The 27,937-nt window shown below is 38.9% G+C and overlaps 1 protein-coding gene across 1 annotated transcript in view; it reads left to right on the top strand.

Moving 5' to 3' along the window:
- The window catches only part of LOC122808701 (solute carrier family 25 member 36-A-like), a 33,158-nt gene extending 6,408 nt beyond the window's left edge, over window positions 1-26,750 (top strand). Inside the window, exons 2-7 of the mRNA XM_044079688.1 lie at window positions 15,927-16,106; window positions 18,998-19,075; window positions 19,281-19,381; window positions 20,383-20,449; window positions 22,544-22,830; window positions 23,842-26,750. Coding sequence (XP_043935623.1) covers window positions 15,927-16,106; window positions 18,998-19,075; window positions 19,281-19,381; window positions 20,383-20,449; window positions 22,544-22,830; window positions 23,842-24,038 — 910 coding nt within the window. The 3' untranslated portion in view covers window positions 24,039-26,750. The remainder of the gene's footprint in view (window positions 1-15,926; window positions 16,107-18,997; window positions 19,076-19,280; window positions 19,382-20,382; window positions 20,450-22,543; window positions 22,831-23,841) is intronic.
- Window positions 26,751-27,937: the final 1,187 nt, after the last annotated feature.

Here is a 27,937-nt window from a genome sequence, read left to right as displayed (position 1 = left end):
GTTTCGCTTAGTGCAGTAATTCTCCTTGCCATGCATTTTTAATGCTATGCTATGAAGCTTACTCCATGGTTATGCGCACTTAAAAGGTCAGAACTAGAGCAGCGCACCTTGACGAATATGTATAATGAAATGCTGAAATGCTCATGATATATAATCTGAAATCAAAGTAGAGTGTGCATAGATGCCCAGTTTGGTTTAAATAGTAGTCACTGGAGCAAGTGGGTTGTTTCAAAAGCAAATTGACATACACATACCGCTAGTTGCATTGACCATAAATGAACTGCAGGAAGCATCCTTAGTACTTTCCAGGTACTGTGGAGCTCAGTCATGGCAAACATGGAAACACCAAAGCAGTACTGGTCTCACAAATGAAAACTATGCATCAATTTTAAGAGTTTTTCCCAGCACATTATGAAAAATCAGTGTTGGATTGATATTTTATTACTGTTGGTTAGTATGCATATGTGTGTTTTAAGCCTCATGCATTGCATGGTTAGTATGCATATGTGTGTTTTAAGCCTCATGCATTGCAATTCACATGACATGAAGCAGGATTTGCACCTGTTACTTGATCAGCTGACCACAGCTGGCCATCTGTGCTTCCAGGTTTAAATTCAGCCGCTGTGATATAGCTAAGTGAATGAAACCAGAGTAGTCAAACTTTGGTGTAGTCATTGGACTGCACATTACCTTGCAACTGCAGTGTTCAAGTGCATTTATTCAACTGAGACGTTTAAAAAAACATTTTATCTTACCTTTTATAAACAAAATCTTTTTTTTTTTTTTTTTTTTTTTACAATGAGGTTATTTTATGTTTTTAAACAATTCCATTACGTAGTCTGCTCTTCGTTTAAAATCACAGTGTTACAGCTCTGTTTGTATGGCATGGTGACTCCTAACTCATGTTTTGGTATATAGCATATGCACACACTATGATTATTTGCAGAACACCTGCAGTGTGCCTTTTTTGCCATTTATAGTAGCTGTGAGAGAATTATCTTTTTATACCTGAAGCATATACATTTTTTGATGAAACTGCAGCAGGGTGAGAAGATACATGTAATCTGTCTTTAGATGACACTGTACATGTATTATTATTAATTTTAGCTTTCTATTGTGTTTTTCCTGCTTACCTCCAATGTGGTAGAAAGTCAAATCTTTTGGACATGTAAGATGCTGCGGCTGCCACATTTTCCCAGGTTATGACTGGCCATATAATTCTAGACTTTTTATAACTGAGCAAATTATCTACTGCTATAACACAGCCAAAGAGACTGAATGTGTCTGTAATGTAGCCCTTCATGCACTAGATGCATATTTATGTTAGCAACCTGTTATCTCTATAGCACCACTTGAGAATTAGTCTGTGATATTGCAGTTGTAAGTTTGTATTGTCTGTTTACTGAGTCAGATAGAAGGCAGTTGTGAGATTGCTTAAATGTTTTGCCAACATTCTTATTTACTTTGTGGCATCCAAGGAGTTAAGGACTGCAAAATATTTTATGTTATATCACTCTTTACATTTGTCGACTGTATTTTAATAAGTTTTGTAAGCTATGCTGACGTAACAGAGGACAAAGTTAATTGTTTACACTGTATGGCATCAGTCTACCGAATTTAATTTTTGTATTTATTTTTTTAAGCTGAAAAGGTGAAAATATTTGCTGATGGGCAGAAACAGTGGATTGTCAGTTTACCACATACCATGGTGTACAAGAAATATTTTCTTCATTGGCAAATCACTTTAAATTGTACCACAGCAAAAATGAATTAGGTAAGCCAGCTCCATGAAAGAGGGAGATACCATATGTACGACCCACCCAACCAGGGTTTGATAAATGACCTTGGTCATTGAAGAACCATTTGGGAAGGGAATGGGGGCAAAGTGTCTTGACTTCTGCTGGCCGGGGGGGGGGGGTACAGATATCCCTTTACAGAAGTAAGACCTGTGGGTGAGACAGATGCCCAGTACATCACATGAGAGCAGTGAGATACCAACCGTAAGCCTGCTAAGGAAAGCATCACTCTTTTGCTAGGTGTAGCAGATGTATAAAGCATGCAGTTGTGTAGGGCACTGACACTGCAGGCATTTGCCCTGTGCCTGACAGCCAACAAGAGGAGAGATTAAAATAATAAAAATAGCCTTACCCCCAACATAGGGATTGCTCATAATTCATGCTCCTTCATTCCTGAGCCTTGTGCCCCAGGATGCTGGAAAACAGCAACAAATGAAAAGTCATTGGAAGGTGGAATCGGCTTTTCGGAAGATCACACAAACAGAAACTTAGGTAAAAATTAATCAGTTGTTCAGCACAATCTATAAAGTACATTTTTCCTTGTAGAGCACTATCCATGTATAGAACCTTATAGTTTCCAAATAAGAAACATATATATTTTTGTGTGTGTGTGTGTGTGTGTGTGTGTTTGTGTGTGTGTATCATGTAACAATGATGGTTTCCAATGTTGTGCACAGTTGTGCTTCTTTGACAAATACTGGCATGCAGATAATTGTGCTTTTGTAAGACAGTATTGTAAGACAGTATCATAAAATACAATCAGCAATGTACCTCTGTTTCCAGACAAGTTTGAGGTTCATGCTTGTATAGCAAATTGGACCCACTGATGTTTAAAATGGGGTGAAGAAGCATTACTGGGAAATTGAAATGAAGTATTGCAGTGTGTTACTTTATCCAGATCTATGTCAAATTATCGAAGATCTGAAACTTCGAAATTCATGTGGTTGAGACCATTTGGGAACTTTGAACATTAAAAAAAAAATCTATTTTTAACATTTTTGCAGGGTTGGGCAAGCCCCCAGCACCCCCACACCCCCTGCTAATTAAGTATGCCACGTCTAAGATTGGACTACGTTGTGGAAAAGGGTAAATTTCCCATTCTGTGCTTTACCGCAATCTCCATTCAAAATGTTAAAAGTTTCAGATCATATGGCCCCGACCATATGACTTTTTAAGCTTTGAAACTTCAATAGTCTGAAGGATCCCCTTTATCCATAACATAAATTGACAGAAGGGTGGCAGCATTCCAAAAAGCAATTACTAGAAAATGGAAATCAAAGTCTAAACCAACATTCCTAGAAGTAACAAAGATAGCAACAGAGGTAAAATAACGAACTGGGATTTTTCGAAAAAGGTAGGAGTAAATTACATAGGAATAAATGGGAACTGTGGGATCAATACCTGCAGAGGAGGAACGAGGTTTAAAAGATGGCAGGAATTGAATGAGCTATGTAATGGTTTAACTGACAAAGACTGGATATATTAAAAGTGATGTATAATGTTTGCAGCTACAGTTGTTTTGACACGGTTTGTAAGGTATAATTGCAACTAACATTGCGCCATTATGATTTATTTTAATTTATGTAAATGTACATTACCTATGTCATACATGAAAATTTAATAAAGTTGTTTTTGTTAAAAAAAAAAAAAAAAAAAAAAAAGAAGGGATGGCAGCATATTTGGGGTGTAATGCAAAACACTTTTAGCACTCCGTGCAGGGTGATGTGGGAACCCATCTGTTTTAATTTTGCAAGATATTAAGCACTGCAGCTGAATTCAATTAATAATCTGACTTTTGCAGTATACTAAATGAATGTATTTCCCAAATTTTCAGAATATCTTATCATTTAGGGTTTTTTATCCAGTGTTGGCAGGAGTCAGAATGTTTACACAACAGCTGCGATGTAAAGATGCTCATATTCCACTCCACCTCCCAAGTTAAAGCTGAATGAATTTCTGTTTACGTTTTTATTATGCATACAGAAGGGCATGAAAATAGGCAGAGATAATGGTCTGCCATGTGGAACTTCCTTTGAACGCTGATGCCTTATGTGGGAGTTAAGAGATGATAGTTCTGTTTGCTTCCCTCCACTTTTAAGAGTTGCGTAAGACCTTGTGAATTTAAAAACCTAGTTGGGAAGCCACATATCAGCTGAAGAGGATGGGTAGAGGGATATATATATATTTTAATCCTACATTCCTACTTGTATGGCTTGGTGATTCAAACAGGGGGATTGTTTAGCATGGCAGACATGAGAGTTGGGAGGACATCAAAGACAGTTCTGTACTCATAATGCCACCCCCCCACCTTGTACCATTACTGTAGCTAATAGTGTGAGGAAAATCAAATCAGGTAAAACAAAAATATCAGTCCAGGGAGACCTCAACCACTCGATGTAATCCACTCAGTAGTGTATTCAAAAGTACCACTCAGTTTATAAAATCAAATCAGACTTTTAAATTATTTTGCATGTATTATGCCTTAATCAGAGTATATTCTTTGCTTTTAGAAGAAATATTTAACAGCTTATCCATACCGTCCTGTTCTTGAAGAAAAAAGTAAAACAAATGAACATTAACTAAGTTATTATCTGATGTTCATGCAGTATTGAAAAAAAAGTTTTATTGTTACTGAAATAAGATCCCAGAAGAAGATGAATACACTCTTGTCAGAGCCCCTGTATTTTTCAGTTATACTCCATATTTTTACAATTGTACGCCAATGTGCTTATTGGCTTGAAGATATTAAACTTGTCTAGCAGGTATCGCCAAGGTGACCATTTTGTTACAGGACCTAAAATGGGACACTTGATGGCTGTCCCAGGAAACCAGGTCTGCAATCCCATTCTCCCAGTCCCCATGGGAGTGGAGATAGGTCAGCCATGTCATCTCGCAGTGGGGCAGGCAGGTTGGCCTCCCATCCTTCACTAGGCACTGTGGGGTTGTCACTGTGTGAATACCCGCAAGAGGCTACATGCCATGAGGCTTGAAGCGATGCACATTCATCGGCACCTGGCACCATGGGGTTGAGAGACTGAGGTGTGCCACAGAAAGTGCTGAGATGGGTGGGACCCCAGGGCTTTCTTCCCTGCGAGTTTGAAAGCCCTAGGTGCAAGGCAAAGTGGAAAAGCGGTGTCACAGAAGTCTGAATGAGGGACTGTCTGAAGCTTCGTGGCCCAGCAGAGTTCCATGAGGCTGGGAAGATCCCCTGAGAGGCTCCAAGAGCATGCATTACAATGCATGATTTGGCAGCAGTTAAGAGATATGCAACCCTGGAAAAGAGCTCCCTCTCCTGGGTAGATGTGGAATCCCAGAGGGGGTCAGTCCTGATGGAAGGCTGGAAAGGAGACAGAGGTGTAAAGTGACTAGTACAGGACAGCTCTTGCCTAAGTAAGGGGGTACGGACCATGCGCCCTCTGGGACGGAAGTCTGGAAGGGAGAGAGAGGCATATAGAGGCAGGGCTGGGCGAGCTCCTGCTTGGGTGGGGGTGTCAGGCAGAGGTCCCCACAACAGAAGTCCTTAAGGGAGCACTGAGGCAGGCAGCAGCAGGGCCTGGAGAGCTCCTCTCTGGGCAAGCGGGGGTCAGGCACAACCCCCCTCCCATGATGGAAGTCCTTAAGGGGCAACTGGTGGACATTGGTGGGGCCTGGAGAGCTCCTGCCTGGGTGAGTGGGGTCAGGCAGAGCTCCCCATAATGGAAGATCGTGAGGAAGCACCAGAGTGGACGGCAAAGGGGCCTGGAGAGCTCCTGCGGTGGCGAAGACATCCAACTTCACCTCATAATTGACAGCATCCTTGAAAAATCTCTAAGTCCCCAGAGCTGCTCTGGATGGGAAAGCAGGGGGATACTGAAGCCTTCATGAGAGCGGATCTGCCCCTCAGTGGCTGAGGAAAGTTCCAGAGGAGCAGATGGGTTCGTAGGGAGGCTCTCCTGAGAGGGTCTCAGGGCATCAGTGATCCGGCATGATTTTGCAGCCTGCAGGAGACATGCAGGTGGCGGAGTCCCCTGACATGGGGGGCCATGGCTGGGGAAGGTCTCTTGGTCAGGTCAAAGGGGAAGAGTGTAGGGTTTGGCCCTGACAGAAGTCAGTACAGGAGCAACCTTTACTTATAAGTTGTGGCATACAGAAGGACTGCCTCAACATTGTGGGCACATTGTGGTCGAAGTTCAGGCTGCTGTCTGCCTGTGTACCTAGATGTGAGTCTACTCTTAGGATTACGCTATTGATGTAATTTGTAGGGACATTTGACTTCCTGAAGGGTATGATGATGCATTTTTTCACGTTAATTTTAGGCCACGGTTCTGCAACCAATCATTTCTGTGATCTAGACCCTCCTGGAGAATATCTGCATAATTGTTGGGTGATTCAGTAATTGTCCAACAACAATGCAGTCATTGGCAAACCTAGACCCTCCTGGAGAATATCTGCATAATTGTTGGGTGATTCAGTAATTGCCCAACAACAATGCAGTCATTGGCAAACTGTGTTATCCAGAGGCCTTCCACTTTACTCTTGACTTCAGAGAAGTATATTCTGAATAGGAGTAGTTCCAGCACTGAGCCCTGTGGCACACCACAAGTAGCTGGTCACTTGCTGGATCTGGATTCACCCACTTTAACCTCATGTGTCCTGTCTGTGAGCAGATCCATCTGGTGACATAAGGATTTGTGCTTAGTTTTGTGAATTTATTTGTAATACCTGAGTGAGGAACTGTGTCAAATGCCTTGGTCAGGTCAAGGTAGGCAGTATGTACTGTTTCACCCTCATCCATCTCAAAGAAACTCACCAGATTCAGTAGGCATGATCTGCCCTTGCCAAAGCTGAAGTATTGCATCTCTCTCTTATTGTTTTTGCATGTTAGGCATGTCTAGCCGGTTTCTTTTCCCATTGTTTTGGTATTTTTAATAAGTTTAACTCCCACTGCAGTGCTTTTTGTGGCTTATCTACTGTAAAGTTTGCTCTCTTTCTTTTGATTTGTCTTACCCATTATATGTGACTCCTGTACAAAGCTTTGATTCTAAATTATTAAGCGGTCGAGTGGCGTTCGAAAGACATGCGTGAATGGCTGTGCCTTCATTGAAGGTTGGGCGTTGAGCTGGCACCTAGGCACCATCAAAATCTACTGCCAATCATTAGCGGACCGGAGTTCCGCTGTGGCGACCCCTAACCGGGAAAAGCCGAAAGAAGAAGAACAACTATAAAGATTTGTTTTCTGCATTATTGTGCCTTTAGCTTGAATTCACTAAAAAGGTTTTTGGATTAGTCCATCTACCCAATTAACAAATAAATATATAGGTGTAACATCTCTAGATGTGCAATTACCAAGTAATTTTATGTAGTTCTTTTATTTTTTTAGCTTGTATGTGTGTATACTGTATACATATATACTTTGATGCATATATAGATGCACCACTAATTGTCAAATGGGTAAAGTTGACATACAGAATGTTGAATAAAACCTATAGAATCAAAATTCTTTTCCTGAAAAGGAGCTCTGAAACATGAACTTGCCCCTATCCGCTTAGCACCCACATTTAAGCCATATTGAGTTTCTGTGGGTTGTGATTTGGTGCAGTGAGGTCAGTATTGCAAGTGGCAGCATGGTAATTTAATTATATGTGAGAGTATAAATGTATACATAGTTATGGGTGGGCATAAAATACATAAACTGTATACATTTTGTTATATCAAACCTCATATGGTTGAAACCAGTAACAAAGAGTAATTTTCACAGGCTGAATTTGTAAGTTATAACCTGTTTTTTCTGCCATTTATTTTAATTGTGATATATTCTGAGTCATCATTTGGCATGTGCAAGGTTCAGGAATGAATGAGCCTTCATTTATGAGTTTAAGTACGGCATTCTCAAGGCCAATTTTACCTCTCTGCAGTTTACAAGACCAGAAAGTCAGATTATAGTCAAGTTAACTGGCACTGTATATTTTAGTTTCTTATGGTTTCTTAAAGGAATATTTGCATCATCTATTCATGGGTGTTTTGTTGCTGTGAATTTTTTTTTCTGTTTCTTTCATGAAGGATTTTGTGTAATACACCTAATTCCACCTAGATGTATCAAAGTACAGCAGTGTAGGCACTGAGGCAAACCATACAGTACCTTACAGGCTTTTTATAAACTGAGGTGTTCAGATAATCCATATGTGTATTTGGAATACTAGATGTCTGCAGTGCTGTCTGCTTTTTTAATGTCTTCTCTGCAGCATCATTGTGCACTGCATGGACCCCCACTCGGTATTTTATTGGTTCAAGGCTCCTTTAATAGCATTTTAAAATGCTGATGAAAAATCTTTATAGGATTTTTTTGACAGAAGGGGAACTTGCTACTCAGTAACTGAAACGTAAGCCCTTTTCAAGCTGCTTAGACTGGCCTACTGTTAAGTAGTTAGGCATGACACACTCCTCAAAACCGAGGTGGAATCCTTCAAAGCCCCCGGGCCTGTGGAAAATACGGCCCAGACCGCATAATCCTTTATAAACGCATTCTATGAACACCTTCAGGAATGCATGGATCATGCAATCCCAAATAAAACCAAGACCCAATCCTCTAAAGGCAGACGTCCTGTCTGGTGGACCCTAGCCATAAACAAACTATACAATAGAAGGAGGAAGCTACTATATGATAGAGCAAAATCCCAAACAATGAAGGCATCTCTGATCAGTATTAGCAAAAAACTACGGGCACTCATAAAATCGTCTAAGGCCAGCTTCGAGAGAAAAATTGCACAGGACACTAAGGATAATCACAAGGCTTTCTTTAGTTATGTTAGGAACCTGGGTGGGAATTCCCAGATATGCTCAGAATTAGTCCAAAATGACAAAAAATGCACCGAACCCACAGACATTGCCAACATTCTAGCTGACAGGTTCAGCGCAAACTTCTCCCTCCCCCCTACCAAAAGGGCAAATGTCTATCCCAGCAGAGTGCTGCCACCCTGACATCTCAGATGCTCAGGTAAGAGCCGCCCTCTCCAAAGCAAAAAAACACAGCATCAATGGGACCAGATGGTGTCCTGGGCTTTGTCCTACATGAACTCCAAGAAGAGCTAAACCCAAACATAAAACTACTGTTCAATCTCTGCCATACTACAGGATATGTACCCAAAGAGTGGTGTACAGCAACAGTGGTCCCTCTCCACAAAGGTGGTGCCTCAATGGATCCTGGTCGGCCCATAAGCCTGACTAGCTTGGTATGCAAAGCTATGGAAAGGATAATCATGGACCTCATAAATAAAGATATTGGGGACCTACAGACACTGGATCCTACACAGTTTGGCTTTGTTAAGGGCAGATCCTGCCTCTTAAACCTGGTCTATTTCTTTGAAACAGTCACCAAGGCCATTGACGAGGGGATGGGGTCCACACAGCCTACCTGGACCTCGCAAAAGCCTTCGATACAATACCCCACTCGGGCATTATAGATAAGCTCACCAGCTTAAATATAAACCCCTATGCCACTAGATGGGTTGCAAACTGGCTCAAGGACAGAACCCACATGGTTATAATTGCTGGAGCCATGTCAGACTCCAAACCAGTTACAAGTGGCGTCCCACAAGGCTCAGTCCTGGGACCTCTCTTGTTCGGTATATATTTCTTGGAGGTACAGGCCAACACGGAAGGACTGTGACTGACCAAGTTTGCAGATGACTGCAAACTGGGCGCCATAATAGACTCTCTAGCCGACACAAGCATCCTCCAAAAGGGCCTCATAGAAACCGACAACTGGTGCCAGAGCCATGGCCTCAAGCTAAACGCCAAAAAGTGTATAGTCATCCCCTTTGGCAAAAACAAAGTGCCCACAAATTACCACATAGGTGGTAATCCATTAAGTACAGAAGAAGTAATTCGGGACCTGGGGACCCAAGTTGATAGCAATCTCTCATTTGACAACCACATGGCCAAAGTGGTTAGAAAAACATTTTATATAGCTACACCTAATCATGAAGGGATTCGCATCTAGATCAGGGGAGGTCATCGTGCCTCTTTACTCATCCCTCATCAGGCCCATAATTGAGTACAATGCCCCTTTTGGGATGTACCTTACCATACACCTGCAGCAACTGGAAAGACCCCAAAAGTACCTCACCAAGAGGATCAAAGGGCTCAAACAGATGCCATATGCTGCCCGGTTAAAGAAACTCCAGCTCTGCTCAGTGGCATACCGCCTGCTCAGAGGCGATCTGTGCCTGACGTATAAAGCCGTGTCCAACCCGGAATTAATGGACATGCTGCACCTCAGAAAATCCAAATCCCATCCAGCTACGTGCTCGAGAGACTTGAACCTCAGCACTGAAATAAATGGGACATGCTGGAGGGACAGATTCATAACCCAGAGGCTCCCTTCACTCTGGAATAAAATCCCAGTCCGAGTCCCTCATTTCCTCTCTTCAAGAGGAATCTTAATGAGTGGATGGGAGATCGTAGGTTTACCCCGGGTATCACTTCTGTGTCACTGTTCGACAGAGGCACAGTATACTAACCTCGAAAAAGGGCATAGCAAAATTAATTTAAAATGGGTGGTGAAAGCCAAACACACTCTGGCTAGGCTTATAAATGCCCTAGGGCAGATAGCCTAGTATGAACCTATGAACCTATAACTTGCACGTTACAATATAGTAACGAGTCCTACACTGTCTTGAAAATCCCAAGTGTTTCTACACTGAGTGATGTCTTTGAACAACAATGTAGTTCCTTGTTGATGTTCTGTGGTGTGTTTCTAATAGTACCATTATTTTATATTATTTTATATTCCTTACTTTGCAGTTCAGTTGCCTTTTGAATGTGTTAACTTTGATTAGTTAAAATGTAGTTTACTTTAATTTGTCATATGTTGTTTATGTGCGCAAAACAAAGAGCTAATGTCAGCAGTCTAGGAAGCAGTAATTTTAGCAGTAGGATTTTGAATAGCCTAGAATTGTTTTATAGATCATTTTGCATTGTTAAGCGGACATCCTGATGAGGAGTGTGGAGGAATTCATGTATCATTATTTTTCTTTATTCATTTTTGGCAACCAGTCAGAAGTAAGTGACTGATGTAAATACAGTAAGAGAGGCTGCCAAAACATACAAGCACAGGCATGTCTTAGCTGAGGGTGGAGAAGAAATGTATAGGAACTGCATGCGGAGATAAACCCAGCAGGGAGGACTCCAAAGTGTGTGTGTTGGTCTAGCAGCGTCACTACTTGCAGAAGAACATACAAGTACGTGACAAACCTATGCAACATGTAGTCTCAAAGGGCAAATAAATAAGTCTAGGCATATGTAGGATTATAGCATTTTTACTGTTTGTAGGTATTGCGTGAAAAAGATTTGTCCTGTTCGTACTGTACAGATCAACATTTGAAGTTTTTAGTTGTACCTAAGCCTTCAGATTTATTGGTGTTAACCAAATGTGAATAAAATGTTTTCTTCAACATTTTCAAGCTTCTGACTTGAAGAACTCGTCAGTTTAGAAGCTACTGTGTCTGCAATTACTTATGCAGAAGCAGTTGTGAAATATTACATTCCTAGGAGCAAAAGAACAGCACATGCAGTGGTACTTTACCTTATGGAAATCTGAATGTGAGTACCTTCAACACTACAAACAGGCTAGGGGCTTGGATACCATACATCAGGAGCACTTGAGACCTGTAGAAATTAAAAGCCCCAGCTTGCTGTTTCTGTGCCACCTGGTATTGACAAGCATAGCGTTATACTGAATTATGTGATGCAAAAATGCACAACCAACCACAAGTACCATTGCACCATGGTACAGTGTGTCATTTCCTTTGACAGCGTGATTACATTGATTTTACAGAGGCATTCAGGAACTCATTACAGTAGAGTCAATAATCTGAACTAACTGGGAGATAGGGTAGTTATGATAATTAAATGATTCAGATAATCAAACATTAATCTTGTTTTTTCTGCATGCAGGGAATACACTTTTCAACCATTCAGTGATTTCAGTGGACAATAAAGAATATTTTTCACACACGCATGGGCAACAAGCTCAAAAAACAAGCACAGATGAATACGGATAATGTCTACATACTCAGACTTTATGATTTTTCCTACCCGAAATGGCTCATTGGCTGTAGTTTACATTTGAACATACTGAGTGCATAAAAAGTTTGAAATGTTTATGTCAGTCTGCCAGTGTAGGTGGTGTTGTCTCCCCTTTGACAGAGATCTTTAGATTCCAGCCCTGGGTGTCTGTAAAGAATACCTGCATATTTTCTCCTTTACTTGGTTTAGTTCTATTAATATTCTGTCTTGGTGAAGCAGCTGTCACTGGATAATCAACTTAGGGGGAGAGAGAGACACACAAAAGAATGGCAAAGTTATCACAGTTTACTAGATACATTAGCCCCCAGCATTAGAATTTTGTGTTGGTTCACAAAGCTGTTCAGTTTTACTAAGAAAATTAATTTGCTACTTACGGCACTACTTAGAGTTTCATTGATAAGTATTTAGTCACATTTTTCATAAATTTTCTTTAGCGGTTTTATTTCTTCCAGAACTAGTATAGTAGTTTTGCAAATTCTGTTCATTAAGATGAAGTCTTTATGATGCTGACTTACTGTTGCATTGTACATGTGATGTAACCCAATGACATAACGGCACGTTTGGATTCCTTGCAAGACACATAAGGGGCAAGCAGTGCAAAACTACTCTGCATAACAGTGCCCCCTTTTCCTACTTCACTGACCGCCAATAAATGCACTTTAGAAGGGTAGGCATTGTCCCTATAATACTTAGTTAATTTTGTAATATCAAGGCATACAGAAGGCCTCATCACAGCAGGGCTTAGACATATATAACATTACAACTTTGTGAAAGGTTCATTAGCTGCTTGTTGTGTTGTACAGAGTTATAGGGAAGACTGTCTGAAATCCTTTTGTCCTTTTTGTATTGTGCATTCCTGACGATGGAATGAAGGATCATCATATCAGTTCACCACTGGGTAGTATGTTATGGTCCAAAGCCAGTGCAAGGGGTTCATGTCTTGTCAGATATTATCATGAATACAACCCCAGCACAGAGGGTTAAAGCTATGAGCCATTAGTAAGATGCTTCCTGTGGTAAAGGGTTTGATTTCATTTGTCTGTTGTGTGACCTTGAGCAAGTCACCAGGCAGTGATTTGGGGCATTTGGGGAAATTGGGCTAGGCTTCTTGGTGGTGACCAGGGCTGCATGCCTAGTAAATACTTGGGAAGCCGTGTTTGCCAAGTGTTTTTTTTTTTTGTATGAATTTGTGTTATTGTTATGCTTGATTCTTGGAAAAGGAAAGGTGCGTATGGTGTTTGAGATTAAAAACATCTAAGTCATGACCTTGGTAAAAAAAAAAAAAAAAGTCAAAGAGCAATGTTCGTGGTATGTCTTTAAAGCAGTCTGCCATCTGGAGTGCATATTTGGATACTTGTGATAATCACTTACCTACCTGGAGTGAGTGCTGCTGCAAGTCAGTATGCAGCACGAGTCCTCATTTCTTTGGTGTACAAGTGGTTTATAACTAGATGGCATCTTGGCATGTCTCACATTTCTTCGTTCCTCGGCCCCCTATGCTCCCGTGCCTCAGGCTTTAGTTATCTTAGCCTGACTGAGGTCAAATGGGAAAAGGTAAACCCTATTGGTTTGGGTTGGCTTTTTCTATTAGCTGATTTTTCTAAGTTTAACTTGAACAATGTAAACAGCAAAATACACTGCTTTGCCACTGTGTCTTTTCACCTTTCACACCAAGCTTCTATGTCTAATTTGTTTCCTTTAACTCGGGCTGTAGAGAACATGAGTTACAAAGCATAATACTGCACATTCCTTTTGAACTGTGTACATTTTTTCATTGAGCAGGCTAGTGCCATTAGGACTATGTATCAGATGTATAACTGTAAAGTGCAGTTTGTTCTGATGAACAACATTCATACAAGAAATTATTCTAAAGCAGCATTCATAGAACAAATTGCCACAGCATTTTCTTCATCAAGACTTTCACTTGATGACCAAGGTAACATCTTAGTTAATCTTGTACAGCTGTGTCTCGTCTGCATTCAATTTTGTTGCTTTTGGTGACATCATTTCTAGATTTGTACACTACTTTGGTTTAACACTGATTTAAAAAAAATCATGCCTTAGATTATGACATTGCCTGTATTACTCGATTTATGCTGTTTCCTGTTAGACTTCAAAAAGTCTGTGGCATTTTTACATGACCTTGCACTTTTCCTCTCTGTGCTGCAGAGTGCTTAGCTATGTCACGTGGTTCCACATTCTTTTCTATATACAGCAACAGCTAAACACTTCCAGCAGCATTCTATACCACAGGAGAAGCCGATGTCGCAGAGTTCACCCATGAGCAGAAAAGCTCTGGAAAAACACAGTGCCTTAACTGAGACACGTGGGCAAAGCATTTCATGCTTTGTAAGGAAAAAAATGTTAAACCAACCAATCAGACCTGTAAAGTACAATATACCACAAAGAACTTACTCGCACCTTTACCTTATGGTGTCATTTTTTTTGGGGGGGGGGGGGCTGGATTTTTTAACAAATTGGTTTGCTAATTAATAGTAGGCAGCATATGAAAGGGTAAGGTGTAAGTAATACAATGACACCAAGATTGTTAATCTTAAGATGTCATGCACTAGATTTACTAACCACTGTTTTTCATGTGTTATTCATATTTTCATAGTAGAGTAACTTACATGATATTGATAAAAATAATATCTGTCATGCTGGCAGACAGAAAATATGCTATCTCTATGCTGTCTCTGTTCATTTTTCAACTATAGTGAACTATGCTTAGTTTATTGCAAGATGTTTGCTAGTAATTTAGAAGATGTGTAGTATTTCCACATGTGCATTAATATTTTCAAAACTGACACTGTAGAATACCATCAGGTGAAACTTTAGATGACATTGAAGAAAATTTGTCTTGCACTGCACATTGTACAGCTTAATAAAGGAGTGCTTTTATACTGCTAATTAGGCACATACTCATTTTTCATGTATCTGTAAATATCTTGATAAAGTATCACTCCAAAAGGGAATTACTTGTCATCATGTAAAAGCTCAAATCTTGTGATCAAAAGTGCTCCTGACGCTGCATATCTACATAGTGTACTTTCCAATATATGAAAAGTTGTGTGGCTAACTTAATTTTTCAAAAAGGGCACACAAATTTTAAGAAAGTATATGAATGTGCATTGCTGGAGATGTGACATTAAACAGCTAGTAACTGTGAATGAGTTAATGACCTTTGTAAAACAAGTGCTGATGACAGGAAAACAAAGACTAAGTGAAACAGTCATTATTTTCCTCATGTTATTTGTAGTTAAGAATGCAAATGTTAAGCTTTGCCGTGCTTTCTGAACTTAGTTTGCCTGTTTCATTATTTTTCTTGTTTGATAGAACACTGAGTCCTTAATTGTTTTTTGCTGCATTACTAATGAATCATTTTTTTGCCCTCCTTGGCAAGAACAGAGTACAGTTTTCTCCACTTTTGCATGTGTGACAGATTTGACAAGGCTCACTTCTAGGGGAGGAGGAGCATCCTATTTTTCATATTACTTTTTGGATTAGAGAGGATAGGGTGCTCCTGTGGCCTTGCATTTACTTTGGGAACTGTAAAGTCTTTTTTGAAACGCCTTACCTCCCCCACCTCTATTAAATGGATGAGTTTGTTGCTACAAAAAAGATATATGTGCATCACTGTCATCCTTGCAATTTTTTGTAATCTGCCTGCCTCCCTAGCAAGTAAACCTGCAAAAAAGGTTGTTTTTAGCAAACTTGCAGTCCAGCGTTTGAGTGCCGCCAGCATCTAGTTGTGTACTTAATGACCCTCACCAAATCTTTTAACTCTCTTGTATTTCTTGGTCTGTTTAGCTAAAAGATTCTGCTGTTTCAGTAGGATTGCACACCTAACAAAATGGAAAAATAGAAAATTTATTTGAAACTTAGAGTGGGTAAAATTAGTGAGATGTTTACATTCATGAGGGCGACACTTTTAAGGATATTCATTTTGTTCTCTTTTGTATCGTCTGTAGTCTCATAAATAAACATTGAAAGTTTAAATTAGGGTAATTCTGCCTTGAATTGCTGTGAATTTAATGGTTCCCCTCCCCCCACTTTCTTTTTCAGATGCGGTGGTACAGCAGGAGCCATACTCACCTGCCCCCTGGAGGTTGTAAAGACTCGTCTTCAGTCATCTGGTGTAACCTTTCGCCCTATCTACTTTCCTCAGGTGCATCTTCAGACCATTAATGGTGGCAGCTTTGTCCGCTCGACACCCTTATCACCAGGTCTCCTACAGATTTTGAAGTAAGCATCAAAATACAGTTGTTTTGGTGTGTATATGCTTGTAGGGGCAAAGTAGTCAGTTATTTATATTTTTGCATTGTTCAGTCAACATATCTCAAACTCAACTTGCTGAGGTTGAAAGAAATAGAATGTGGGACAGCAGCTGTTATTCTAAGTTTCTGATCTTGCAGTCGGTACCAGTAACAAAATGCGTCATATAGGAGTGGCAAGGAGGGTACAACTGACTTAGTTGGGCTCTGTAATACAGTGCAACTGACCGTTTAAGAACCAGATTTCAACTCTGACCAAGTAGCAGTAAAAGAGAGAAATTATTAGGAAGCAGTTGAAGAACTTGCACAAAAATAGCCAAATGTCATTAGATTTAGACTAAAAAATGTTTATCACAAATAGAAAATTTAGGAGCTGTAACTTTTTATGCGAGTCATGGAAGTTGCTGGATTGGTATTGCCTTGAATCTGTGAGCCTGGGCCATAACATGTCCCATCACTTCTGAGTTTTATGTTGAAGCTGTATATTTACTGGGAGAGGGGCTTAAGAGACAGGTAAAGTAGTAAAGTGCTTAGGATACAGCTGTAGTCATATACACCCTCCTGTTGACAAATCCAAACTACGTGCTGGTGCTTTGTTAGATGGTACTGTCTGTGTTTACCTGATCCAGGTAGAACACTAATATCCACATCTGTTCTGCCACAAGGGACTGTCATGCCTACTTTAGACTTTTTTATTGCTTCACATTTTTGCCATCTGCTTACTTTCATATTAATGTTCACAAATGTGAGAGGAGGTTGCGTGTAAGGCTTCATTGCATTTCTCCTTTTTTCATATTATCTGAATTCATTTTAACTCTAGAATGATATAATGTAGTAAACTATTTATGTTAGCTTGTGCTACCGCAATTCTTTTTAAGCAAAATTTTCCAAGTTTCCCTATAGCTAAGGGCCTTGCAGTAAAATTTGCAGCTCAGCAAGCTTTACTTTGTAGTAGGTATATTGTTTTGTTAGTTTTTGAGTGGTTGGTGCTATCCTAGAACCAGGTGTATAACACACACAAGAGAAAAGTGAGGCAGGCAGAGAGCTTATATTATGCTGCTGAAGGGTTTTCTTTTTGCAACAATTCTGTTATGATTTTTAGTCAGAAAGGAATGTGAAAATGGCCACTACGTACATTTTTTAATTGACAAAAACATGAATTTGTGAAATTGTGAGGATAAAGTGGAGCTGCAGAGCTCATTCTGACTGCCCATTTTAAAGACTTATTCCCACTGGCTGTGCTGGACAGTGGACACTGCAGTGCATCCTCCTGGCCCAGAGTTGTCCTTGCACCAGGTCAGATGCTGTATTCATTCCCTCTGTGAAATATGCTCATACTGTATCCCAAGGGGATTGAAGATGGATTGTTTTTCTGCATTATCCCTTATTTGAATCTACCAGTTTTGCTTGAATCCTTTTGTTTTGTAATAAGCAATATTACCCATTTTTGCTTTAATAAATCAAAATACTAAAAAGCAGAAAACATTCATTTCCACCCCTGTCATGTCTGTCAGAATGTTCCTTAGTGTTTCACATGTACACCAGTATATTATTCACTATTTTTCTAATATACTTAATGTAATTTAGGTATGTTACAGTGAATGCTGGTTATTTGATCAATAGTGCCTTAAATTGAAAAGTTGATCAGCTTGCCAGTCTTGCATGATATATTTCTTACGGAATCACTCGACATATGTAAGACGAGGAAAATGTTGATGCTGCATATTTTCAGCCAGCAGTGTCTGGTTCACATTACCAGGAGGGAAATTAAGCTGTTCTACCAGAAAGTTCAGTGTCGTCTGTTAGCATGGCACCTCCTCCGTACAACCCCCCCCCCCACACACAAGGTTACATGTATGAACTGTAGATTGATGGCCTTGTCTGCTTAATCAGGGAAAACCCGAGTCTTTGCTGAGTTATAAATAAAATCTGATTGGATTCTCTTTGCTCAGAGGAGCAGTGTACCATTGGAGTGTAGGAGAAAGGTCACTGAAATCAGGCTGCTGGCTCATGCTCACTGAGTGACCAGAAAGTCTAATGTTGTCACTTAGCCAGAAAAAGTGACTTGCTGCATGTTCACATGGAGCTGAAACGTGTATCACCAGGCTCAGAAAAGTAGGTGGAGTACAGAATAAGCTGAACATATGTAACTTGGTAAAGTATGAAGCATTAAAGACCTGTCAGTTTTAGCTTTGGATGTCAGAATATCATGGGCTTGTGTTGCAGAGTGAGTGCATTTGATCATTAGATTTGTAGGAGAGGGAGTGAGTGCATTTGATCATTAGATTTGTAGGAGTGGGTGGTGTATCGGCTAAGGTTTACATAGTGATTTGTACACAAACTTAACTGTGGCAGAGTTAAGACAGTCCTGTTTTTTTTTTTCCTAGAATTCCTTCTGCTGTATTTTCATTCACATTGTGCATTAAAACATTGCCTGCTGTACCATATGCTTTGGGCACTGGATTTTATGTGTCACCTGCCCACCCCATTTAGCAGTGAAACTTCCTCTGTAGCATTAATGGTATTTTGTTTGGTTTTCTTATTTTGATTGCAAGTTGCCCATTACATTTTAGTTCTGACCTGTAGGACACATTGCATTTGCAGCCGTAGCATCTTTTTGGCTAATCGCTTTGCCAATGGTCTGTAAGAGTGAGTGATGATTGAATATGAATAGTGCTATATTTGGAAAATAATTTTCTCATATATGATTCTTTCAAAACTCAGAAAACCCATGTGTTCTCAAAATATTAGCACATTTTCAATTAGTCTTGTGTTTGAGTAGCTGGTGTTAAACAAATTTGTGCAGACCTAAAGGGAAGCACAAACAGGACTTTACTAACATTTTGTATTTTTGGTTTTCAGGACAATTTTGGAGAAGGAAGGAGCACGCTCCCTTTTTCGAGGACTTGGACCAAATCTTGTTGGAGTTGCACCATCAAGGTATAATTCTGAACTGAAATTTTTCAGCTCATACAGAAATAATTAAATGTAATGCAGGTGTTTAGTAGAACATTGCTTATTTATTAACAGAATGTACTATGAAGAAAAAAAATGATAAATTTAGAGTTTTGATAGTAATTGTGATCATACATCCATTCCTTAGAAGATTCAGTAGCAAATGACTTGTGTTTTCATTTCTTTTAAGGGCCATTTATTTTGCTTCATATTCAGGAGCAAAAGAACATTTCAACACTATCTTTGAACCAGAGTCCAAGAAAGTGCACATTTGCTCAGCAGCCTTTGCTGGTAAGGCATTTTTGGACTTCCTGACTATGTTTTTCTTGCATCTGGCGATGATGATAAAAATTTAGACTGAAAAAATAATTAGAATCAGTGCAAGTTGCTGAACTGCATGTTAAGAAAGTCAGGACAAGATTTATCTTAGTCCTGGAATCTCGTATGATATTTCTGAATTGCAGCAGCAGTATGAAATGGGTATCTTAGACTTTGAAGTAGCCCAATTTTTGCATCTTCATATTTAGTTTGACAGAGTCATTTTAAGCAGTGCAGGTCAGATCGCAGCACATATAAAATATGTAAAAAGTGAGGAGAAGAAGGGTTGGGGAAGGTGGCATAACATATTAGCCTGATGAGAAAATTACATTTCATATTCTGCAGCTTGAGCTCTACTCTTCCATTATGCTACACTAGTAAGCTGTTAATTTACCCCATCTTACTACTGCCCATCTCCAGATTACATTATTTCCCGCCTTGTCTGCTATGTCTGTAGTTTAATGACTTCTGCACTTATTTACCATTGCTCCATTTTATGGTTTCTCTCCAGGATTTTGGTTCTCATGGCTGAAGAGTCCTTAACACTGATCATGATAGCAGGCATTTCATCTTTCTGCTGCTTCATCTTTCTATTGAATGCTGTTGCTTAAAAATACTGTGTAATGTTTTAAGTCTTGGGAAGAACATTAACCCATGCATTCTCCATGGTTGGGAGTTTCACCCAGGTCACTGCACAGAGATAATGCAAATAATAAAATGCTTTCCTTTTCAGGATTTATTAGTAAGTAGTCCTCCTCCCAACCCAATGTGGTAATGATTTGATAGGAACCTATCACTAACACTAAAGACAGAAACACAGGAAGGAGTAAGAATGTTAGATTTTCAGATGCTAAAGATCAGTCAGTAACTTGCATCATCAAGCCACTGGCCAAACCAGCCTTTTTACCTTTTTCTGTATTTCTTTAGTACATGCGTAGAAATTACCACATCTAACATATAGCTCTTTTTTCCAGGATTTTCTTCAATTACAGCAACCAACCCCATTTGGTTGGTGAAGACAAGGCTACAGCTTGAAGCAAAGTAAGTTCTTGTGTTCTGTTTTCCTACTTCTGTATTACTCTACTTAATGAGAACAAAATCTGACTATATGTTTTATTATAGAGGTTTGTTTGTAGTACTTACACTTAACTCCATATGTTGGAGAGTGCTTTGCAAGGAAAAGGTAGTGTAATCACAGAATAAACAGAAAGCGAACCAAAAACAAATGTAGTGAAAAGGTTTTCTTTTTTTTACTTGGAGTCTGTAGCATAACTCTCAATTATTTATTTATTTTTTTTTTAGTCTAGGTTTTGGAAAAGTATAGATGTGTTATATTTTTTAAGTGAGTTTGTCTGCTGGTGTTACCCTAGTTGGTGATAACATTGCTGCGATCCCCATATAGTCAAAGTACATGGGCAAACTTTAGGTCAGCAGGCTGAAACAAGATGATTTATGTAAGTGGATTTCATTTCTGGGATGGGAGAGCTCCAGATTTGATTCTGGTGTATGATAGCCCTATGTGTATCAAGCAAGGATTGTGGTTTGTTCTTGCAACACATGCATACCTAAGCTGCAGTTCAAATTTGACAAATAGAATACTGAGGTGTAGAAAGATTAGGCTTTGCAACAGCACTCTTTATATCCTCAAACTTGTAATGTTGTTGGACTGTTGTTTGCAAGCTGTACAGTGCAGAATACAATGTAAAGCTATGTTCACAAGAGACCCCATGTTGGAAATGAAGACTTCATGTATGTGTTCAGTTACACTTATATCAGAGTTACAGGATCAAGGCTTCTTTCTACTGAAGTTCACTTGTGAGGGTGTCACAGCTGAAAGATAATTGCATTAGAATTAATATTTTACAGTGGACTGCCAAAGCTGCTGGGTGTGCTTTCAAGGAGAAGGGGTCTACCTTGGGGGAATTCCTTGAGATTTAAAGCTAAGGTGCTTTCAAGAACATGGAGTAAATTAAGGTACATTTGAGAACTACTTGGGTTTTAGGTGCAAATTATGTTACTTATAAGGAGAATCCCATTCTGTTTGAATTCAGATGAGGGGTAATCCAGCATATATCCCAGATTAACCATCCCTCTCAGCTGTACAGATTTTTGCAGAATGTGCAGATTTTTGCTTCATATTTTGGTCTTTTTCTCATAAAATTGTGTTTTTTGGCAAACATCAGAAAATCACTGAGTAATAGAGTCAGAAAATAAAGACAGATATTTGAGTTGCAGACTTCATACCTTCAGAAAGCGTATGTCATTGCAAAATCTGTTATTCTATGAACTTTCTAAGTTTGTAAGAGCAATGTTTAAATATTGTCCCTCTTTTTTGGCCCTTGTCCCCTCATTATTTCTGGCTTTGTCCAGATTTCCTACTCTGAGGTTGAGATGTAAGGGTTAATCTGACTCAAACTACCAGAGCTGACAGCTATTGGTCAGATAGATCATTAGCAGAAATCAAAATCGAGATACTTAACAAGTGCAAAAAATGCATTATCATAAATTATACTGGGCATTCATAACATTCTAAATTAATGCAGTCAGCTTGAGCACAGTCTTTTTTACTCCCTATAGAAAAATGTGCATGCTACTTAAGGCATCTGCATAAAATTTACACAGAAAAAGGAATGAACTTCCAAATGTAGCAGCATTTTATAAAGCAGTAAGATGTTGGATTTCTAAAGTTGTTTGCATAGTACCATACTTGAAAAATACTACTTTATCATTTTGCCGGAACATACACAGATAATAGTCCCTGAAATCTTAAAGTCTAGCTGGATATGCAAGTATAGCCTTGCAGCCACCATTCTGTCAATTTTGGCATCGAACTGTCCAAATTCCTGTTTAACCTGTCAGATTTAAGATTGTGCATACACTGAATACATTAATTTAGAGAATCGGAGAACTGTAGATTGGTAAGTTACTAGAGCTGATGGATTGAAAAGCATCATTTTGTTTGTTAGGACTTGTTTTCTAGCATTTTAATGCTACTTCTTTTGTGTTAATGTAAAGTTCAGTTTTAACTGGACATGTAGTCATACCACTTATTCTAAGGAAGGTAATAAAGTATAGGACATGCGAGTAGATAGTAGTCTGACTCTCTTGCTTCATTTTTTATTTTTCTGTTTGAAGGGAACGTGGTCAGAAGAAAATGAATGCAGTTCAATGTGTGAAGAGAGTTTACCAAATGCAAGGGTTCCGCGGGTTTTACAGAGGAATGACAGCCTCTTATGCAGGGATATCTGAGACTATTATCCACTTTGTAATATACGAGGCACTGAAACAACGTCTGAGACAAGAGCGGTACTTGACACCTCCAGGGACAACCCATGTGAATCAAGACTCTTGGGACTTTCTCGGGTTAATGGTCTCAGCAGGCATCTCAAAGACATGCGCCTCGTGTGTCGCATACCCACATGGTAATTTAACTGTTTTTGTTTCTTCCTTACAGTACTAACTGGATTTAGTTTGCATTTTTTTCAATTTTATTGTTAGGTATTGTTTAGTATAGTATATATGGCACAGGGTTCTATTTTCAGGATGGCTCAGAAAACCTAGTGAGATGACAGACTTCTGAAAAGTTGAAGAACATTAATAGCTATTCTAAAACACCACATTGAGTTAATGCTGTGGTTATTCAGAATATTAGCTGTCTGGTTTGATAAATTGAAGTGAATTTAATATAATTTTAATTACATAAGAGAAAAAAGTTATTTACCTCAGTTGTAACTGTATCCAATAATATCTTTGTAATTTCCTACACTGTAGAATAATCATAAAAGTAGTAATATAAAAGCAACACAGTGCTACAAAATGGCAGCAAGTTCTACAAAATGGCAGCAAGTGAAGCTAAAGTAAAGTTTTATATGGCAACATAACATGCAGGAAAATTACCTATAAAATCAGAAAAAGAAAAGATAAAGCCGATTGTAGTACAATCGATTTCACTGAAAACAAATGTATAAGATAGTAAAAATGAAGCATTGCTACAGATTGGAAGTAACTGAAATTGTTATGCAGTAAGGTATGTTATGTGGCACTAATTTGTTACAAATGAATAGTAAGACACAAAAGTGTTTTGTATTATGTGTCCTTTAGATAAGCCTAGGAGATGTAAGGAGGCAAAGAACTGCTATCTTGAGTTTGTCCAGCAACCATACAAACATATCTCTAAAGTATCTGATTTTGCTAGTAACCAAGCTCTTTGTGTTGTATGTGGGATTACCTTGCATTTCAGAGTTATGATTAAATTTGCGACCATCCATACGCAATGCTTTCCAAGTTTTATAACTTGGTGTGTAGAAAGTTGAAAATGCATTACTTTGTGGCTTTATTTCCAGTTTAGAGAGAATTTGTATGCATCTCTTTAAACAATGTGTGAGCTACATTGCGGTTTTATTTACTTGTTTCTTTGTATTTCTTTTTTCCAGAGGTAATCAGAACTAGATTAAGAGAAGAGGGGACGAAGTACACTTCTTTCCTGCGGACAGTACGGCTTGTGGCCAAGGAAGAAGGGTACACAGCTTTCTACCGGGGACTCATGGCTCAGCTTATCAGGCAGATCCCTAACACTGCCACTATGATGGTGACCTATGAACTCATCTTGTATATGGCAGAAAGAGTGTGACCAGGTGTACTTCACTAATAATTAAGATGGGCCAAAACTGCTTTGGAATGAAGTCTCACAAACTGTGGATATGTGTGGCGCCAAAGCTTAGAAGTGATGGAATAATGCACCGTGAAAGAAAGAGAGAAGCACTGTGGACAGCTTGTTAGAAATCAGTTAGACAATGCTGTGTTTTCTACTAGGAATCTTGGGAGTTCAGCTGTGCTGGAATGCTGTAAGCAGGAATATTCTAGGATTGTGCTGGTCACAAGTTTTGACTTCATTAAGGAAAGTTGAAGTCAATTTGTTACAGACATAATGCAGTTCTGTGAACTCTGTAAAAAGAGGTGAAATCTGGATCTTTTTATGCTATCTTTGTACTTGTGGTATAAAAACACTTTTCTTAGCAAAATGCATATTGTATTGTTATTGCATGTGTTATACACATGATGTAGACAGTTGTGTTTTTCTACTGTATCCAGACCTCAGGGGATTTATATTTGGACAGAAATTGTTCTTTGTCATTTTGATAGCACTCAGTGTTTGTATTCCAGGTGATGCAAGTAACATGTTCCATTGCCAGGAAGCAGGTCTAGTTAACATGAACCCACTGTGTTGTGTAAAACCACATTGGAAGGAGAAAGTATTATTTCTGGAGTAATGTTTCTGGAGTGCTGTCTTGCAGGCATGATGGACCATTCTTGGAGTTAGTTGACGTGCAGTGTTTAAACTAGAGGAATCGTAAGGAAAATACCTAAGAGGGTGTGTAGCTTAATACACATGTGGAGCACCATGTCACATACTTGGAACACTGAGAATGAAGCATGCTGTCCACAAGGCTTAATAAAAGTGTGCTGATCCACTGTGTCTAATTAGAGTGGCAAAGAAAGTGTCACCAAAACAAGAAGGAAGGAGAAAGGTTATTATAAAATTAAAGGAAACTGGGAGACTGGAGCACAGGCGCTTAACAAAGCAAGTTATATGAACGTAAATGGCATAGAATGTTATAACTTTGTCTTTGTTAGGTTTGATATAAGATGGACACTTGTATGTGAAATGCAGGAAGAAGTCAAAATGGAGTAGCATGGTAATTAGATGAGGCGCACTTAGGTGGACCCCCCCCCTTCAAAGAGCATCACAAAATTGCTTCTAAGATCCGAATCGGATAGTAACTATAAAATGTAATGTGGCATTGTAACTTTAGAACTTTCACTACCTCAGCATGGCAATGGCTATTTGCAAAATGGAGGAACCATAGCTGATCATCATGTAGGCTTAGTGTATTACCTGCTCTATCACTGAAGTTATAATTATGTCATGAGTGCATGCTGGCAGTTTTGTAATGCCCAGTCTTTTATTAAATACATTTTTTGCATTCAAACATTATCCAGTTGAAGACTGAACTACATGTGATGTTATGTTTTTTTTTTTTGTTTTTTTTTTTTTTATTATTTTCACTAAAAAGGCTGCTGAGTTGGTCAAGCAACAACTAGCGACATCTTGTAAAAACTAGCTGCCATGCAGCTTGACTGCTTACTAGTTACTTTGCAGCTACTTCCTGTGTGCATTGCATCGACCACAGTTCATGCAGTACTCATTATCATGAAGGCATTCAAAACTCCCCAGAGGAACTGTAGGGCAATTCCATTCATACACCCCTTTTTATAGGAGTAGTTTTAACATTTACAAAGGATGTTTAAGGAAGAGCATTTCCTGAATATATCTCCAGGTCTGTGCATGTGAGACAGTAACCACTGCAGTGACATTATTACTTCGCGTTCAGGACTAAGGCCATTTTAAGCTGCACTGTATTGATATAGTAAATGACTAATAAGCTATGTGTACCACAGTTGTACAGAATGACATTTTTTTGTCAGTGTCTCAGCAGCATTGTGGACTTTTGTTGCTAGAGAGGTTGGAGTACATGCTTTGCTATTTTTGATAATGTTTACCTTTGTTTCTGCATCTGGCAGCAGTGACATGTCTGCTATCTTACAATGAGCTCCAGATGGCATGCAGAATATAGGATTCTAATTAACTTGAGGCTAGTAGTTCTTGCATTTATTCTGCCCATTAGCTTCAGAAAGCTAAGCAGTGTGTGGAAAATTGGTCAGGGCTGCATATTCTTCTTGACCTTAGGAGATAGTGGGTTATCTAGCACACTGCCACAGTTTTTGGTGGTCAGTTCAGTTTAATCACAAATGTCGTATAGTCATAGATTAGTACAAGGCTAACTCCCCTTGTGGTCCATTTTAAGCCTAGCCAGTTACCACATGTGCAAACCTTGCAACTTGTGTCTAAAAGGTCAATATCTTAACCAATGTACCAACCTCCCATGTAAGTTTTTGAGAATGGAAAAGCTGACACTCGAAGTGGGATGTGCATTTCACCTTTTCATATCTAGTATTATATAGGAATTCTTTTGATTGGCTGTTGAGTACAGCGGTTTTTGAAATTTAGTTGTAGTAAAATTACATATGTGGTCTGAGGGAGAAGATGTCACACACACAAGCAAGCAAATGATAAGGAGACATTTTAAGGTACTATACATGTTGGCCTTATAGTCATGGATCCATTTTCTACAAGGATTACAGTTATCGTCACAAAGCAGTCGTCACCGATAACCATGCTTTGTCACACTTAATTAGCTAGAATCAGACAATGGTTTCATATCACTGAATAGATGCTTGTACATGCAGTCTTGTCAGTCCTAATATAATACCCTTTTTTTTTAAAATAACTACAGAATAATGTGACTGAATGCTATGCGGCCACTTCTCCTCTGAGGTTGTACTTCTCTGTCCGTAAGCTTTATTTAAGTTTATTTGGTGGAATGCAAGAAGCTACACATAAAAAATGTCCAGTCTGAAAAGGATAATGTTACACACTTATAACTCACAGTAGAAGATTGGGAGGGTGGCCTAATGGTTAAGTTGTTTGCCTTACAAACACAAGGTACAGGGTTTGAGTCTCACAAGAGATAATTGGCTAGGCTTAAAATGGCTCGCAAGGGCAGTTAGCTTAGTACTTATCTATAAACCTATACTCTATGAACCTATGAGTTGAAACTGAATCTACAAGTCCTTTTTAAGTACAAAGATAATAACCATACCATCGTTCACATCAGCACAGATGATGTAAAATTCAGCAGAACTTTGCTTCTTGTGACCCTCATCCTGAAGTAGATAAAACAGGGAACGCATAAATCATTAACAATACCCATTGTGCTTTCCATATCTGAACCCTGGTTATGCAGTTATTAATCAATCACAGCTCATTAAACTGACACAGCTAATGTGCCATGTAATGGAAGCCTGGAGCCAATTTTTGATCCTGCTGAGGATTTGGGAATATTTGCACAATTGTGACATGTTTCTAAGTTACAGTTTTTTGTTTTTTTTCAAGTATTTTGTGTACTTTTACACTGTGTGTATTTTTGCATTCTTTTTTTTTTTTACAAAAAGATGTTACTAATCGGTAATATGTATATAAATTGAGAATTAAATGTTATTTCTACTTTTTCCAGATGGTTTATTGTAAGTATTTATAATGAGGTGAATGCTGCTTTTTTAATTACACTTAGGGCAGTCCGGATCAAGCAGTATCTTGAAAACATTTCTGCAATATCCTTATAATCTTTCGCCAGTATTGAAAGTATATTTCCTCATTTCTTACATTACTTTTGTTTCCCTACAATTTTTGAGCATTAAAAATCACAGCACTGACTTTTTAAAATTTCTGTAGTAGACGTTCTTTATTAACTTGACCATGTACTGTCAATGATGACAAATCTTTCTGCAGTTTTTATTTCACTTTATTTAATAAAGTAGATAATCTTAAGTGGGTAAATCTTCTTGAAGGAAATCTGTAAATGTGAGGGCAAAGAAATCATAGTTCTATGCGTAAATCATAGTTGAGAG

Source organism: Protopterus annectens, chromosome 8.part0 (assembly GCF_019279795.1).
Source record: "Protopterus annectens isolate FY-2018-M chromosome 8.part0, PAN1.0, whole genome shotgun sequence".
NCBI lineage: Eukaryota > Metazoa > Chordata > Ceratodontiformes > Protopteridae > Protopterus > Protopterus annectens.
Note: the sequence above shows the minus strand (reverse complement) of the source record. Positions and strands in the feature narration are given on the sequence as shown.